Here is a 19,244-nt window from a genome sequence, read left to right on the forward strand (position 1 = left end):
GAAAATTGGAGAGATACATTTTAACAGATCTTTAACTATCCTGCAGTCTAATTAGTTTTTGTTAAAGCAACTGTTCTCATAGGGCTGATTCTCACAAAAACTACTTTTCCAAGGGCCAGTGATTTGAAAAGTGCTTGCTAATGTTATGCTGTGTGTGATTATTTCTTAAAAAAAAAAATCACCTTGCTCAGGTGAGGACAGTACATTAGCAAGAGTTTTCCAGATAGCTGGTGCTTACAAAAGCGTTTATGTGAACTTGCTCTTAGGGCTGGTGCACACCGAGCGGCTTTTTCAGCGTTTCTGCAGCCGCTTGCGGCTGCGGATCCGCTTGGTCAATGTATCTCAATGGGGTGGTTCACACCAGAGCGGGAGGTGTTTTGCAGAAACGCATACTCCCGGGGTGAGGCATATTTTGGATTGTGGATGCGTTTCTGCCTCAATGTTAAGTATAGGAAAAACGCAAACCGCTCTGAAAAACACCAGTTCAGAGCGGTTTTGCAGGCGTTTTTGTTACAGTAGCTGTTCAGTAAGAGCTTTACTGTAACAATACATGAAATCTACTACACCAAAAACGCTTCACAAAACCGCAAAATGTTAGCTGAAGAAAAAGCGTTTCAAAATCTGCTAGCATTTTGCGGATCTGCTAGCGGTTTTTGGTGTGCACCAGGCCTTAGAATGAGGAGGAGGAAAATATCCACTTCTTTCAAAACTGTCTGTTATGGTATATCATTTTTTTCAGGTATGCAAAGTAACTTCAAACACAGATGCACAATAAAATGGAGAATGGACTAAAAACTTGTGATGTGAATCATGTGTAGCTGCTATATGATGAACTGCAAAATCCTGTGAGGTTTATTAAAAAAAAAAAATTCAGGAAAAACCACTGCGCTCATCCTATTACAACATGATGTTATCAGCTTTGTTTCATTTTTTTCAGTTTAAGTTACAACAAATGCAGTTCTTGCAATACAATTCCATCTTTAATTGCAACAAATGCTTTTGCATGTTTCCAGTCAGACAAGACTCATGGGGCATTGAGTTGGCCGATGGCAGCTGGCATTCATTTTTTCAGTGGCTGGTAAACTGATGCATTAGGGTCCAGCCCAGATGAGCTAGTTTCCACAAACTTGGAAGAATAGTGTGGGGAAACAGGGCTTAGGGTACTTGTCCCTGCAGTATATGCAATGCTGGGCATTACAGCCATTACTTCTGCAATCTTCTGTTTGAGGTCTTTGATTTCTTGATCTTTCTGAAGTATCTGACCTGGAGAGACAAATATTTTTTAGTAAAGCTCTTACTGGCTTTTCAAACAAGAAAATGCAAGTTAATCCTATCACATTGCACAGCAGCAGTGAACACAATAAAACAAAGTCATGGCCCAAATTCTATCATGTACAGTAGCAGTACAGTAGCACAACATTATGCCTTTAAAATTCTAGTGTGGACTAAAATGTGTTAAGAAAACCTTCTCTGCGCTTTGGAATGGAACAAAGTCTATACCAGTGGTTCCCAACCTTTTATGAGGTATTGCTCCTTAGGGGAAGACGACTCATCCCTGTCGCCCCCCTTCTCTTAGTACGGTATACCCTTACTCCAGGTAGTGGTGCCAGTGGAGGGGGTAGCGCTGTGACCTTGTGAGCTAAAAATAGCCGGTGACTCAACTACTTCGCGCCAATTCCCTTACCGGTGTAATGTCAGCTATTGCAGCCCCGCACGTTGTGCAGCCCCGCATGCGCAGTAGGAGCCTGCGTCCCATTAAATTGTGCAGCCACGTAAAACGTCCTAAATATCTCCGCTTCCGCACCACGTACACTCCCGAAATTTTCAGGGGAGGGAGGGGACCCCCAGATCTAGCTCTGTGCCGAATTGCAGCCCCCGAAACCCGCTGGTTCCCGAGACTGATTGCAGCAAACCTATCTCGGGAACTAGCGGGGCTCGGGGGCTGCAATTCGACAGAGCTAGATCTGGGGGTCCCCTCCCTCCCCTGAAAATTTCGGGAGTGTACGTGGTGCGGAAGCGGAGATATTTCAGGTAAATAATATCCAACTTCCTCACTGAGTATCGCGCATGCTCAGTGGGAAGGCTGCTTCCGGGCTGCAATATCTGACATTACACCGGCGCGTGACCAACGAGCCCTGAGGAATTATGCAACTATCATGCACACTTGCATATTTTATACAGATCATATTTTTTGCCCATAATTTTCTTAAAAACGAGTGACACTGCGACAGTTTATTTTTTTCTGCCTTATCATACTGATCGCCCCCCACAAATTTACCTCCCCCCTTAGAACCCAAATCGCCCACCTGGGGGCGATGGCCCCCAGGTTGGGAACCACTGGTCTATACTAAACAGCCTTCAATTTAAAAAAATGTACCATTCTCCCAAAAGTATTGTTCTTAAAGTGGATCCGAGATAAACTTTCACTCATTGCATAATTGTGATCCTTTAATATAGTTTATAGGGCATTCCTCAAGCCAAATACTTTCTTGTTTTATACTCTAATTCCCTATAAACTAAACAATCCGCGCCCACATCTTTTCAGAGAGCCTTGGCACTCAGTCCCAGGTAGCAGGGGCTTATGGGAGCTCAGTCTGGGCAGGAGGAGGAGGTTACTAGCCATTGATTTCAGAGGCAGAGGGGAGGAGGAGAGGGGACTAAATTTACACACACGCAAGCTGATAGCATCTCCAACCCCCAGGCTTGTGACAATGTGACAAACAGAACATGGCTGCCCTCATTTTATCACAGCAATAAACAAACTATTAAAGCTGTTTGCAGCTAGCTTTGCTGTGTAAACTATCTAAACTTTAGATAAGATATATAGACAAGTTATTTGTTCTAGTTACTTTTTCATCTCGGATCTGCTGTAAAGGGGTTCGGTGGCCCTTTTTCAAAGTGCAGTTTAAATGCATAGCTATGTTCCTTTCACAAGTACTAATCTTTTTTTCCCCGTCTCCTGTAGAAACAGCTGCGCTTTCTCTCTCCTGCTCCTTTCTAATTATTCGTCTAGTTAGACAAATATTGTGCTCCAGGAAGAGGCAGACAATACAGCAGCTGTTCCTCCCTGCTATCTGCCTCTCCTCCCCCCCCCCCCCTGCTGCACATCTTCTGAGTCATTCCTGACCTTTCTGCAACCTCAAGCTAGCAGGGGAGGGAGATCAGCCTTGTGTGGCGTGGCTTGGCTTTAGCTCAGCTCATCTCGGCTCACAGCAGTACAGGGAGACTGTGTACTGACCCGGAAGCACTTTACATTGCAGCCATCTTGCCCAAAAATTTAAAAAATGATATATTATGTTATTTATTGGCAGTGGGGAGTGGAAAAAATAGGAGAAATGAAGAGGGGGAATGGGGGAAACCGGAATTGGGTTGGGGTGGATTCTGTATTAAACAACCAATGAGTCAGGTGTCACGAATAAAGTGAGGTTTAAAAACTTCCGTATCAGCAGTCTCTGCCCCCTTAAGTACCAGACTGCTGGTACGGTAAAACACCGGCCTCCCAACGAATCACCACACATACCCAACGCTCGACGCAGTCTCATCGCCGCAGACTTGGCACTCTGCCTTCATAGAGACAGCAGAAAGCGATCAGCCAGTCAGGAGCAGCTTTCATTGGCTCCTGACGCTGTCTATCATTGCAATGTAAAATCTCACCTGTACCACTGCCAAGACTCCTAGCTTCATCCACTGTCACCCCCATGTGGCACCAGGCGTGTGTGACGTCACCTCGTGGTTCACTCCCTACATAGTACATGCACCACGGGGTGACGCTCGAGGATGCTGGGAGGTAAGATTTTACACTGCACGTGCACCTGGGAGTGGGGGGTGTAGTGGTAGACAGGCAGGTGGCATCAGTAGGCAGATTCCTGATAGATTCCAAGCTGAAATTGATCGGGAATCGACCTGCAGTGTATGGGCAGGAAACAGATATCTGATCAGAGAGAGAAATCAGTGTCTTGGTCATTCTGCCCATGCATCACTAGATGCATAGGTAACTATAGGCTGTAAATTCAAGAATAGTGTGGTTCTTACAGATTGGAATGGATATTACATTATAAGGAAGATGGCAGTTTCCATCAAAGTTGAGGTGTTTTACGATTGTCCAGATGAGCCGTTACGCGACTTGCCATTCATACACAATTCTAATCATACATTATTCTAATTTGCAAAATAGTACATTACAAAAATGTTTTCATTTGAGTTGTAATATGTTTAACCACCTCCTGCCCCTCCACTGACATAAAAAAAAAAACACATTTGTGCACGCGACTGCTTGAGCATTTTAGCAAAATAGATTAAAAAAAAAAAATTAAAATTGCGAAGCTCTGGCAGTAATGAAATGCTTAGCATGTTGAGCTCTGCCATTTAACATGGAAAATACATTAGTATATTAAAAATAGAGGAGTTGGATTCCTCAGATTATGGTACTTCTGAATCAGAGTCAGTGGATTAAAGCACCGGCTCCACAGCAGCAGCTGTAGAATTGGTTTACTGAACTGCTTTATAACAGAAGGATGGCATTTTCAGTACATCCAGAGGCAGACAAGCACGTTCATCCACTTAACTACATACTAGCCAAAATATTATAGTTTGCAGATTTAAATGCTCACCATTCAGACCTTGATATTCAAATGCACTAGTGAGGACACACTTAAAATAAAATAAAAAACTGTTCTCTTACCTACACCCAACTTGCAAAATGTAAGGCCCAATTTTCATGACAGTGAACCCGGTTATCTTTGGCTGATGCATGTGTATTGTTTGCAGGCAGCTGGAAAGGTCAGTGTTATGGCACCTAGTTTCCCTTCCAGGGATAGTAAGGAAGCATCCCAATGGCCTTCCCATACTTTCCACACGTTGCCACCTTCAGGGTCCTTTTACACTTTGCGCAGTGCCATTTGGAACAATCACACCACACCCAAAAAGTCACACTGTGCGTTCTATCCACAGTGGGACCCAAAAAAGAAACAAAAATTGCACTTCTAAGATTACAGTGGAAGTTGCATGGTAACGCATTGCAGGCGGTTGGTTCCAGTAATGGGCATTGGAATGAGCTGCGGCAGAAAAGAGTAACGTAACGCAACACTAAGTGTAAAAGGGTCCTCAGGGGCAACTATAAAAAAAAAAAAAAAAAAAAAAAAAAACATGCCCAAATTGTCCACTGGGCATTGCTATAGCCACAATTACAATTGTAGTCTATGCAGCGCCCAAGATTCCTTTTGGCCATGGGCGCCAAGATATCCCAAATCCCCCTGCATGGCCCTTATTACTCTGGTGTGTACACACTGAGGCTAGCCAAATGTGGATGCTTCCCTTCCATCCACTGCACCAATTTAACAGACGGGTGTGTAATCTTGTGGGCAGAGCGGGGCTAGCTTGCCACTTCAGGTCTTGACATTTTCACAGCATCTGTATTCTAGTGGGTTTTGTGTTTTTACCTGTGTTTAAAAAAAAAAAAAACAACCTCCAACTTGGCGCCCCCTCCCCCCAAAAAAAGCAGCCAAGTAAGCAGAAGTATATGTAATCCAAGACATAAATCAAGTCAAGCTGCCCGTGCAGTATATAGTCTGTAAAGCCATTACAAATGCTGGAAGCAAACAGTAAATTGAGATGTCAAAAGACAACTAAATGTAGGGTTTCACAGATCGGAGAAATGAGACAATAGATTTGTCACATAAAGCAACAGAGCAGAGACACATAGTAAGGCACCAGTTACCTTGGGCAATCTCCAGCTGTCTTTTTGCATCACCTAGCGCAGAGAACAAATCCAACTTGATTCTGGTTTCTGCACTAAGGCTATTTTCTAAGTGCTGTGTTTTATCCTGCATGGCTGAAAGTGCAGACATTAACACCTCTGTATCTTTTTCATTTTCTTTGTACTTTCGAAGCTCCTGAAACAGATAAAACATTTTAGATAGATATTCTCAGTTATGAAGAAAATACGTTTTCTAACAGATCATACAACTATCAAGTTTAATATGACCAGCAAAACAGCAGCACTTACCAAGGTTTAGCAGAGCCTCAATAGTGTAAAAAGCTATTATTATTTATTGTATTTATAAAGCGGCAACATATTACGCAGCGCTGGACAATAAATATATACAATGATACAAGGATGACAGACATAGGGTTATACACATAGAACAAAGTTATACATGCAAATTGTACAAAATACATGATCATGCAATATGGGCTGGTTAGGTAGGCCCAGCTAGTGTGCTGCAAAGGTAAAGTTGTACTGTATACAGTCTTATTGCCAAATTTTATGCAGCATGGATGCACCTTGGAACTTTGTCAAGTTTGTAAAGTTGTCAGGAAGTGCAACCAAATGGCCCAGTTTCAAGCAGTATGCAATTCGCATACAAGAATCCCTCACTATTGCCCCTTATACATTCAATTGCGTTCTGTGGAACTCTTCTATTGACACAAGTGTGATTCTAAACAATTGAACAGGATAGTTTGGCAAAAGGTTTGTCTCTGGAACTTTGCAGATGCAACTGAAAAGCACTTTTTAACAAAGCCTAATTTTCTGTTACCTGGGTAACCCAGAATTCCCCCCTGGCCTTGGGGGGGGGGGGGGGGGTTCAGCTTTTCAGCGGTTAATTGATAATCTGGTCATCTCTCACAAATTTTGGATAAGCTTACAGCCTTTTCACTGTTTTGCTTTAATAAAATTAATAAATCCCAGGTACAAGCAGGGGACCTCCCCCCAATTGAAGAGTTACATAAATTGCCTTCAGTCCCACCTCTTCACATATCTGTATATTTATAGCTTCCCGATAGACCACTATTGCCCTCAAATTCCTAAATGTCACTCTTTATGGCAACAAGATTTACAGACAGACATGGGAAGACTTGGGGGTTAATATTTGCTAGAAGTTACAAATCCCATAACTTCAATATAGTACAGTAAAGATTATGAATGCCAAAGATAGGTATAAGTATCATTCTCTGTATCGTTCAAAGCAATATATGAAAGCAAGTCAAGGGGTACACATCAGGTGATCGATGGTTCAAGAAGAATAGTCTTGACTGATTATAAATAGCTTGGGTATTCCATGAAATGGACATAGACACAGAATGGCGGCAGTCATGCACCAAGACCACCTACAATGTAATAAACCCCAAGGGGCTCCCACTCCAAACTCAAGTGGATAAGGCAGCTAAGCTCACCAAGTTAAGGTAGCCATACACTGGTTGATTTGCCATCAGATTCGACCAACAGATAGATCCCTCTCTGATCGAATCTGATCAGAGAGGGACCGTATGGCTGCCTTTACTGCAAACAGATTGTGAACCGATTTCAGCCTGAAACCGTTCACAATCTGTTGTGGTGGTGGTGTTGCCGCCGCTACCCTCGCCCGCATACATTACCTGCTCCGCCGGCGCGACTCCAGTCCCCAGGTCTCCGCTGTCTTCTCCGCTCTGGTCTCCAGGTCCAGCATGCTTTACTTCTTCCTGCCCGGCAGGAAGTTTAAACAGTAGAGCGCCCTCTACTGTTTAAACTTCCTGCCGGGCAGGAGGAACTGAAGCATGCCGGAGACCAGCGCGGACACGGAGCAGCGGTGACCGGGGATAGTCGCGCCGGCGGAGCAGGAAATGTATTGCCGCTCTATTGCGTCGGTCGTCGGGCACTTGAACGTCGCTAGCGACGCGCTCCCTACCTGCGGGCGATCGACGGTAATTTTCCGCACGGAGCGATCGACGGAATCGTACGAAATGGATTGAAATTCGGCGTGTAGCGCGAACGATTGGCAGCAGATTCGATCCCAGTGATCGAATCTGCTGTCAAAGCGGGTCAGTGTATGGCCAGCTTTAGTGTCCCCACTTGGATAGATCAACCATTTTTTCTATTTAACAAACAACAACTAATAGTTAACTTGCAGTGGCTGAGTTAATTTCTCATTCAGCATAATCTGGTCAAGACACAAGCGGATGAGGCAGAATGTAGTCATTTTCCATTTCAAAGCTACCTGACATTGAGCTGTACTAAGGTAAAGATGAATTAGCTCATGTAAAAAAAAAAAAAAAAAAAAAAAAAAAAAACCACCACCTGGCCTGCAGAATGTGCAGCCCTTCACTGTAATAGAGACATTGTTTTCCCATGCTCACTGCGCCCTCTGCTGTTCAGCACAAACTTTTTTTGACAACACTAAATACTGACAAGATCAAGCAAGCAGATCTCTGAACTTGTTCAAGTGAGCAAGTAAATTTCAACACATTTTCTGATGAAAAACAAAAACAACATGCATTTATCCTGACTTTGAACTTTTATTTTTTTGCATGTACCCAACTAAATACTAGACTGCCAAAAACAAAAAGTTATAGAAGGATAAAACCACTCAAGAAAGAGGCTTTGGGCTCAATTCTGGTAGTGTTTAGTAAATAATTACCTCATGGAATTGGGTTTACCTCATGAGGAAAATAAACTTTTGAATTCTGGTAGTTTTACCTCATGTAATTTCATGAGGTAATTCATGCGGTAATTTTCTACTAAAAATGTGTGGTATTTAGTAGTGAAATACCTCACACTTGAATTCTCAAGTAAAATAAAGGTGCGTGTTTGCATGTCTTTTACCTCACATAATTAGACCTACCTCTACCACATGATAAATGCAGTGCTGTGACAGAATTGTGATATCAGTCACATAACATGGAGCCTTTTCAGCTTGTTCTGTGTTCAGGGCCCCCATATTTTGCTGAAATAAGTAAAAGTGATCTGACCAACAATCCCCCCCAGCCCCAGCTTCCATTTTGTTTTTAAAAAAAAAGAAGAAGTGCTCCAAACCCTGTACAATCCTTCATCTGCTGCCCCTCCCCCCCCCCCCCCTCAACATTGCCATTCCCCAACCTCTGAAAAAAAAAAAAAAAAAAAAAAAAAGTAAAAATGCTCCAACCCACAGCCTTTATTTAAAAAAAAAAAAGTAAAACTGCAGCAAACACCGATTTCTCTCCCCCCCCCCTCCTCCTCTGGTTAAAAGTGCTCCTACCACCCCCCCCCCCCCCCCCCAGCCTCTAAGGCTGCTTACACACTAAGACGTTACAGGCGCACTTTAGTGCGCCTGTAACGCTCCCCCAACGCACAGCAATGTAACACAAGTGGGCTGTTCACACAGCCCACGTTGCGTTACATGTAACGCTGCACGTTCTCCGGAAAGTGCAGCATGCTACGGCGTTAGAGCGGCTATAGCCGCGTTAGACTGTTTGCACATGCGCAGTGGGGGGCGGAGAGGAGGCGGGGAGAGCCAGCTACAGTAGCCGCGCACATGGCTACTTAATATTCACTGCACTGGCGGCCGCTGATTGGCCGGCGGGACCACGTGATGGAGTGTCTCGCTCCGCATCACGTGGTCCCGCTGGCCAATCAGCGCCACTCTGGGAGACCTTATAGGAATCGAGCCGCCTAACGCGGCTCACTCTACCGTCCTCACTTGCAGCACCACACGTTGTGTTAGGTGCACGTTATGCGACCTTAACGTAGCACCTAACGCAACGTCTTGGTGTGCAAGTAGCCTAAAGGTAAATGAGCTGGATTATTTTATTTATTTATTTTTGTAATGGATGCCTATAAATTTACTATTCATAGGCTGCTACATAATCAAATACACCTTCCCTCAAAAAAAAACCAAAAAAAAAAAAAACCACACATCTTCCAAAGACTATCCTAACTTATGGAAGGCAATTAAAGACTTAGGCCTCAATTCACGGAGCATTATCAAACGTTTATCAAACACTTTAACAAACGTTTGATAAAGTGTTTGATAAACGTTTGATAATGCTCCGTGAATTGAGGCCTTATTTGCTGCAGGCTTACCACTGAAATACCTCATGTTTTACCTCACTCTTTGCATTTACCTCATGTTTTGCCTCATGTTCTGAAATGGAGAAAAATCTTTCAGAATTGATAAAAGAAGAGGAAAATACCTCATGAGGTATTTTACCTACCAAAAAAATATTTACCTCACAGAGCTACCAGAATTGAGCCCTTTGTGCAGTACGGTCATGCTCTTACACAGCGGTAAGCATGGCCGCAAGAACATATCACAAGCTCTTGCTGGTTATATCCAAAAGGTCAGTGCAATAGTGGGGTTGAGAAAGATGGGGAAACTTCTGGACAACCAAGAGGTGTCCTAAGTAACTTTTCCTCCCGCAGTTTGGGTTCACTTTGATTGTGTTTCTTGTAAGCCTCATCCCTATCTCACCCTAAGGCTTCTTAGCTCTTCTCTTGCACCCAATGTTAAGTTTAAAGGGATACTGTAGGGGGTCGGGGGAAAAAGGAGTTGAACTTACCCGGGGCTTCTAACGGTCCCCCGCAGACATCCTGCGCCCGCGCAGCCACTCACCGATGCTTTGGCCCCGCCTCCGGTTCACTTCTGGAATTTTGGACTTTAAAGTCAGAAAACCACTGCGCCTGCGTTGCCATGTCCTCAAGCCCGCTGATGTCACCAGGAGCGTACTGCACAGACACAGACCATACTGGGATTGTGCTATACATTCCTGGTGACATCAGTGGGATCAAGGACACGGCAACGCATGCGCAGTGGTTTTCTGACTTTAAAGTCGGAAATTCCAGAAGTGAACCGGAGGCGGGGCCAAAGCATCGGTGAGTGGCTGCGCGGGCACAGGATGTCTGCGGGGGACCATTAAAAGCCCCGGGTAAGTTTAACCCATTTTTCCCCGACCCCCCCCCCCCCCCTACAGTATCCCTTTAAAGAGACTCTGTAACAAATTTTTCAGCCTTAGTTCTTCTATCCTATAAGTTCCTATGCCTGTTCTAATCTGCTCTGGCTTACTGCAGTCTTTCCTAACTGCACTGTCTCTGTAATAAATCAATGTATCTTTCCTCTGTCCTGTTTGTCGGGCTAAGGCTTGATTGTGTGGAATGTGCAGGGCTGCTTGTGATTGGTAGAAGCGATACACACCCTCTGCAGGCCCCCTGCATACTCTGAATGACTCATACACTATGCTTAGCTGAGCCTATTAGAAGCTGGTTAGTTTGTTTGTAAACACTGCCTAAAACTGTTAATTACAAGCCAGGATTGCAGCAGAGAGTGGCAGAAACAGCACAGAGGGGCACAGGAGAAAATAATGAATAGAATGGTATGCTTTTTATTGTAAGAATATTAGAGTACAGATTCTCTTTAAATGATAACTGTACTTGGAAAAAAGAGGCCACAAGAAGGTGGGGAGGGGGTGAGGGGAAAGCATAAATCCAGCCCTGTATAGGACAGGGGTAGAGTAGAGAGGCTGTAATAGCAAGATATGGAAAACCATTTACAGTTAAAAAATTGAGGGCCTAATGATAACTGTACTTGACAGGCATTCCTCCTCCCCATTGGGCTTTTGCTATTGCCTAATCAGCTCTTCTGCCAGCAGGTGTTTGATCTTCTGAATACTCCTGTTTGGAACTTACCACCTGTAATGCTCTAACTGGTGGACCTGAAATATTCATACGTAATAATTACGAGACCTAAAAAAAGGAAATCCGATCTTGAATGGGTGACATAAACACATGCTACACTACCGACTTGAAAATGTATAGTATCTCCAATTTTGGAAGCGACCCCGTTGGGGAACTGCAAAGAGCATGGTCAGGCTCTGCAAACATCTAAAAAATGAAATGGTGGAATACCTGAACTTTTAGTTCCAAATCCCTTATCTGGTCTTCTTTTACTTTCATGTCTATGGACAGCTTTTTACATTCACTCTCTAGATCTCTGATTCGACTTCGTAATGTTTCTGTACATTCACCTCTGGAAGAACAAGGAGGAAAAAGTAGCTAATCAATGACCAGTGAGAGAAATCATAAGGCTTTCACATAAACTGTATATTTCATAAGCACAATGCTGTTATATTGATTTTACACAATTCTAACAGGACACTAACCACTGCTCAGATATTCAAACAGCATTCACTTAAAGTGAACCTCCGGACTAAAAATGGACTCAGCAGCACTGAAAAGGCTTGGTGTTTCTTTAACAGTTTCACAGCATCAGAACTTTGTTTCTCTTATACAAGCCTCATTTTTGGCTGCACAGAAGAAAACTGCTTGGGCTTTTTCCCCCTGATGCTGTGCAAAGCATGGATGGGATTTCTGATTTTGTTCTGTCTTTTTTTTTTTTTTTTTTTTTTTTTACATTTTGAATTTGATATTTGAAGCCTAGCGTGTGCAGCTGGGAGGGGTAATCGGGACACAGGACAGTTGGAACTGTGTCTCCTGCTCCTTGTCACCTCCTTTCAACCAAAAAGATGGCTGCCCCATGACAAAGATGGCAGCCCCCATGAATCACAAACATTTGTCTGTTCTTTTAAAACAGGGTGGGTAAGAGATTATATTACCTATCTATTCTAATTAAAATAACTAATGTAACTTGATGACAGGATGTTTGTTTAGGCTGAAGTTCCCCTTTAACAAGCAAGTCTCCCTAAAACCATAAAACCTACCTGTTTGCTGCAAAGGCAACTGCTCTGGCTGCTGTTGCTTCTTCTAATTTTTTCCTTTTTTTCTCTTCCATAAGCTGCTTTTCTACAAAGGCGCGAGCTTCCTGCTCTGCTTTCAGCTTCTTCTCCAGCTGACTGATCGTCTGCTTATCTTTCTGTTTCATTTGAACTGCATTATGTAACCTGGTGAGATAGATAATACATTCTGAGTATCAAACAAGTGAAAGACACAGCATTAACAGTTTCTGGTTATGGTAAAACTCACTTATTTTGCAGCAGCTCATTTTCCTGTCTGAGCTGTCCTATTTCCGTTCGAATGCCTCGCTCTGTGCTTGTGAGTACACTGATTTGGCTGCGCAGATCCTGTTCAATCTGCCTGCTGCCCTGCAAATCTGCTTTTAATTTCTTTACATCTTGTTCCAACCTGGAAAATAGTGCATGTTTAGTTTTAAAAAAAGGGGATTAAAAATTAAAAGCAAAATGAGCACATGAAAACTATGGGACTTTGCAAAGGTGGAGAACATAGTAAAATTTCACTGACTAATTTTCAAATGTCGGACCATCCGAACATTCATGACAACAAAAGAGCTTGTAGTGTAGCAAGAGGATATTTACGGTTTGCTGAATGCTGTAAAAGATAGACCATAAGGCTACAAAAAAAAATTCAAACCATCCAATAGTCTGCTCTGCCTCCCCATCCGCTCTGTAGTCCCATTGTAGTTACTATAAGAAATGGCCACCGGAGGCACATTGACACATTTTTCACATGTATACACTGAAAAACAGGTCTACAAATGTGGACAAGCGGACATTTTTGTAGTCCAGTAGAACTGCAGTGACACTACAGAAAATGGCACTATGGAAAATGGCTGCAGTATTGGAGACAGGTCTGTAGCCACCTGTTTAGCCTGGCATTTCCGACTTGTAAAATTCTTCCTCTGTACCTCTGGTCTGAGCCATGCTTATGCGCTTTGAATCCTACGGGAGAAAAGCGCTTTACAAATGTTTGTTGTTATTACTGATCCAGGAAAAAGGAAGAGCAGAAAGGGGAGAATAACCACAGACAAGACGACCAAGGTGAGTGACGGAAGTCAATGCCTTTTGGCAGGACTTTTCCTTAAGTGTGCAGAACCACTCCTCTGCACATGTTTAGCAGCTGCCACAAATTAGAAGCTGCCACTGTACCAGTGGTAGTAGCAGACACTCATTAGCAGCTGCCACTATGCCAGCAACAGTGTCACAAAGATCTGAACGTTTGAAGGGGATGTGTCACGACAAAAAAAATAATAAAAAACACGTTTGGGAACCACTGCCTTACTGCATAGGTACTGGCTAGAGCCAAGTTTCGGACCCTGGTCTCTTACATCAAAGGTGGTTTCCATAACCAGTACAGCAATGAAAACTATTAGACTACTTTTACTCTGATGCTGTATTGGAAATAAATCACATAGCAAACCTAATGTGATTATATTGTAATGGTCTGTTCTCAGCAGCACGTAAGCAATCCATCGTGATTAAATCCGTTGGAATAATGCAAGGCATAATTTGTGGTACTCTACAGGACAAGGTGCAGGTTTAGTTGCACTGAAGCTTAATTAAGTGTACTGTATGCATCACACGCACAATGCACCATGCAACTTTCCCCTCACATTACACACCCTGCAAAAGCAAGATGGCAACACCCCAGTGTGAAAGTAGCTTAAAGGGAAGGTCCAAGCAAAAAAAAAAAACAAAAACCAAAAATCCACTTACCTGGGGCTTTCTCCAGCCCCTGGCTGCCGTCCTGTGCCCTGGCCGCAGCTCAAGTGGCTCCCAGTGTCCTGCGCTACAGGAGTCAACCTCGCCAGGTCTGCTTCATGTGCACTCCATGGCGCGGGTCACGTGGTCCGGCCGAGGTCATCATGTCTGTACTGCATAGGCACCACCAGAGCTGCGGCGAGGGCACAGGACAGCTGCCAGGGGCTGAAGGAAGCCCCAGGTAAGTGGATTTTGTTTTTTATTGCTTGGATGTTTCCTTTAAGACAAGCTGCAGCTCTACAGTGCAAACAAAACAGCTGCTCTAGTAAGCTGGCAAGTTCTCCGCTGTTGCAGAGTTTTCCAGAAGTGGATTCAGAAAACCGGAGTCTTTTTTGTGAAGTTTCCAGAGGCAATTTTGAAGATTAGCTAGCTCTCCCCAAGCTTTAAACTATCTAAACCAGGGGTGTCATTCATAAAAGGGGTTAAAATCTAAAACCGTTTAAGTTGTGGTCCCAATTTTTCATTAAAGGGAAAGTGCAAGATTAAGAACAAACAAAACAAACAATCTGTGCCCGCGTGAGCACCACTCTGGATCTCGCTGACATAATCTGGATTGTACTGCACAGGCAGTTATGAGTCTGTGCAGTACAATCCAAATGACGTCAGCGAGACCCCGAGCGGTGCTCACGCAGTAGATGCAGACCTGACGAGATTGGCATCTGCACCGGAGGGTGCCTTGTGTTGCAATGTTGTAGCAAGAATATTGGGGGAAAAAAAACCCTCTAGTAGAAATTTTTACTGGGCTTCATAAACACAAGCTGTGGAGAGATTTAACACACAAACTAAAAATCTATTTTAGGTGGAATAGCTTAATAAATTATAGATAGCATTAAAAGTCTCCCCTACTGCAGAACTAGATTCTTCTGAACACAGCATATCAGAAGATTATCCTGCAACCCATCACTCAATTTTACACAGCAAGGTCTTTAATAAAATTCAATAAGCAGGCTGTGTGATTATTAACCATGAGCACTAAGGTCACCTTGCTTGTTTAAACAAAAAGACATACACAAGAATTGATCAGCTGCAGGATAGGAAAGGGGTCACACATATGGCACCATCTGTATACGGAGGCCTAAAACAAAAAAAAACAAAAAAAACACACACCCCACCACACAGAATAACCTGTGATTCTGTCCTCACATTCCTTCTCTCTGGTCTCAAAACCAGTTTCTGCAGAATTAAAGATATAGATATATATACACATACACACACGTACACGTACACACACACACACACACACACACACCTACCTATATCTACAGTGGAGGAAATAATTATTTGACCCCTCACTGATTTTGTAAGTTTGTCCAATGACAAAGAAATGAAAGGTCTCAGAACAGTATCATTTCAATGGTAGGTTTATTTTAACAGTGGCAGATAGCACATCAAAAGGAAAATCGAAAAAATAACCTTAAATAAAAGATAGCAACTGATTTGCATTTCATTGAGTGAAATACGTTTTTGAACCCCTACCAACCATTAAGAGTTCTGGCTTCCACAGAGTGGTTAGGACACTTCTACTCAATTAGTCACCCTCACCCTCATTAAGGACACCTGTCTTAACTAGTCACCTGTATAAAAGACACCTGTCCACATAATTAATCAATCAAGCAGACTCCAAACTCTCCAACATGGGAAAGACCAAAGAGCTCCAAGGATGTCAGAGACAACATTGTAGACCTGCACAAGGCTGGAATGGGCTACAAAACCATTAGCAAGAAGCTGGGAGAGAAGGTGACAACTGTTGGTGCGATTGTTCGAAAATGGAAGGAGCACAAAATGACCATCAATCGACCTCGCTCTGGGGCTCCACGCAAGATCTCACCTCGTGGGGTGTCAATGGTTCTGAGAAAGGTGAAAAAGCATCCTAGAACTACACGGGAGGAGTTAGTGAATGACCTCAAATTAGCAGGGACCACAGTCACCAAGAAAACCATTGGAAACACATTACACCGCAATGGATTAAAATCCTGCAGGGCTCGCAAGGTCCCCCTGCTCAAGAAGGCACATGTGCAGGCCCGTCTGAAGTTTGCCAATGAACACCTGAATGATTCTGTGAGTGACTGGGAGAAGGTGCTGTGGTCTGATGAGACCAAAATAGAGCTCTTTGGCATTAACTCAACTCGCTGTGTTTGGAGGAAGAAAAATGCTGCCTATGACCCCCAAAACACCGTCCCCACCGTCAAGCATGGGGGTGGAAACATTTTGCTTTGGGGGTGTTTTTTTTTGCTAAGGGCACAGGACAACTTAATCGCATAAACGGGAAAATGGACGGAGCCATATATCGTGAAATCCTGAACGACAACCTCCTTCCCTCTGCCAGGAAACTGAAATTGGGTCATGGATGGGTGTTCCAGCACGACAATGACCCAAAACATACAGCAAAGGCAACAAAAGAGTGGCTCAAGAAGAAGCACATTAAGGTCATGGAGTGGCCTAGTCAGTCTCCGGACCTTAATCCAATAGAAAACCTATGGAGAGAGCTCAAGCTCAGAGTTGCACAGAGACAGCCTCGAAACCTTAGGGATTTAGAGATGATCTGCAAAGAGGAGTGGACCAACATTCCTCCTAAAATGTGTGCAAACTTGGTGATCAATTACAAGAAACGTTTGACCTCTGTGCTTGCAAACAAGGGTTTTTCCAGTAAGTATTAAGTCTTTTATTGTTCCGAGGGTTCAAACTTATTTCACTCAATGAAATGCAAATCAGTTGCTATCTTTTATTTAAGGTTATTTTTCGATTTTCCTTTTGATGTGCTATCTGCCACTGTTAAAATAAACCTACCATTGAAATGATACTGTTCTGAGACTTCATTTCTTTGTCATTGGACAAACTTACAAAATCAGTGAGGGGTCAAATAATTATTTCCTCCACTGTATATCTAATCTAAAGTTTAGATATTTTACACAGCAAATCTAGCAGCAAACCGCTTTAAAGGGAAAGTCCAAGCAAAATAAAAAAATGAGTTTCACTTACCTGGGGATTCTACCAGCCTCATGCAGCTATCCTGTGCCCTCGTAGTCACTCACTGCTGCTCCAGTCCCCCGCTGGCAGCTTGCCGACCTCGGAGGTCGGCGGGCCGCATTGCGTACATTTTTACGCATCCCCGCTAGTGCAGGAACATTAACACATACATTTTTACGCGTTACTGGTTCAATGCGTACATTTTTATGCATTGAGCCAGTAACGCGTAAAAATGTATGTGTTAATGTTCCTGCACTAGCGGGGATGCGTAAAAATGTACGCATTGCGGCCCACCGACCTTGGCAAGCTGCCAGCGGGGGACTGGAGCAGCATTGAGTGACTACAAGGGCACAGAATGGCTGCATGGGGCTGGTAGAAGCCCCAGGTAAGTGAAACTCTTATTTTGCTTGGACCTTCCCTTTAAAAGTTTATGATTATGTATTGCTGTGATACAAGGAGGGCAGCCATGTTCTGTTTGTCACAGGCCTGAGGGCTGGAGAGGCTACCAGCTTGCCTGTGTGTAAAATTCAGACCCCTCTCCTCCTCCCTCTGAAATCAATGGCTAGTAACCTCCTCCTCCTCCAACTGCCCAGACTGAGCTCCCATAAGGCCTTGCTATCTGGGACTGAGTGCCAAGGCTCTCTGAAAAGCTGTGGGCGAGGCTAGTTTAGTTTATAGGGAATTAGAGTATTAAGGCTACTTACACACCAAGACGTTGCGTTTTAGGGGACGTTATGGTCACATAACGTGCCCCTAACGCAACATATGGTGGTGTTGAATTTGGACGTCAGATTGTGCTGCGTTATGCAGCTCTCAAAGCAGCAGCTCCAGGTTAGTGATAGGAAGTCCGGATCTTTTTAAGGATTTGGATCATTTGAACCAGATCATTGAAAAGATCCGGATCTTTGAACCGAATCATTTGAATCATTTTACTAGGGAAGCAGACTGGGTGAAATGACTAGCAGGACAGGATTTTCCCTGCACTGTACATTCTGTATGTTCCTGTTTCTTCCAGACAGACATCCACTGTGAACCGAATCTTTCATTGTGATGATCCGGATGATTCGACTCACAAATCAACGATTCGTTCATGATCCGGACAACACTACAGTCCTACCACGAGTCTCTGCAGTGCAGTGAATATTAGCCATGTGGCTGGCCGCTGAGGAGGGGAGACCCCCTCCAACATTACTGAGCATGTGCAAGCAGTCTAACGCTGCTTAGCCCAGTATAACGTACAGCATGCAGCACTTTGTTTAAACGTGCTGCGTTACTATGTAACGCAACGTGGGCACTGTAAACAGCACAATTGATTTTACAGTGCTGTGAGTTAGGGTGCGTTACTGGCTGCTGTAACCTGGGACTTTAACGTCCCACTGTGAAACCAGCCTAAAACAAAACAAGGATTTGGCTTGAGGAATGCCCTATAAACCATATGAAAGGAACACAATTATGCAATGAGTAAAAGTTTATCACGGATCCACTTTAACCTCCTTAGCGGTAACCCCGTGTGTGACACGGGGTAAGCCGCCGGAGGGTGCCGCTCAGGCCCTGCTGGGCCGATTTGCTTAATTTTTTTTTTGCTGGACGCAGCTAGCACTTTGCTAGCTGCGCCAGCACCCCGATCGCCGCCGCCGCGCGCCCGATCGCCGCTATCCGGTGCGGCGCGCGGCCCCCCCCCCCCCCCAGACCCCGAGCGCTGCCTGGCCAATCAGTGCCAGGCAGCGCCGAGGGGTGGATCGGGTCTCCCAATGACGTCCCGACGTCGCTGACGTCGGTGACGTCATCCCGCCCCGTCGCCATGGCGACGGGGGAAGCCCTCCAGGAAATCCCGTTCTTTGAACGGGATTTCCTGATCGCCTATCGCCGGAGGCGATCGGCGGGGCTGGGGGGATGCCGCTGAGCAGCGGCTATCATGTAGCGAGCCCTCGGCTCGCTACATGATAAAAAAAAAAAAAAAATTAAAAAAAACCGTTGCGCTTCCCCCTGGCGGTATTTTTCATACCGCCAAGGGGGTTAAAGGACACCTGAAGGGGGCT

General features: G+C 44.2%; 1 protein-coding gene across 1 annotated transcript in view; it reads right to left on the reverse strand.

The window, feature by feature from the left end:
* Positions 1-958: 958 nt before the first annotated feature.
* MACO1 (macoilin 1) overlaps positions 959-19,244 on the reverse strand; it is a 65,482-nt gene continuing 47,196 nt past the window's right edge. Inside the window, exons 4-9 of the mRNA XM_068266110.1 lie at positions 13,386-13,419; positions 12,707-12,865; positions 12,445-12,624; positions 11,633-11,753; positions 5,717-5,891; positions 959-1,263 (exon numbers count right to left, since the gene is read on the reverse strand). Coding sequence (XP_068122211.1) covers positions 1,061-1,263; positions 5,717-5,891; positions 11,633-11,753; positions 12,445-12,624; positions 12,707-12,865; positions 13,386-13,419 — 872 coding nt within the window. The 3' untranslated portion in view covers positions 959-1,060. The remainder of the gene's footprint in view (positions 1,264-5,716; positions 5,892-11,632; positions 11,754-12,444; positions 12,625-12,706; positions 12,866-13,385; positions 13,420-19,244) is intronic.

The sequence above is a fragment of the Hyperolius riggenbachi genome, chromosome 2, assembly GCF_040937935.1.
Source record: "Hyperolius riggenbachi isolate aHypRig1 chromosome 2, aHypRig1.pri, whole genome shotgun sequence".
NCBI classification, from domain to species: domain Eukaryota; kingdom Metazoa; phylum Chordata; class Amphibia; order Anura; family Hyperoliidae; genus Hyperolius; species Hyperolius riggenbachi.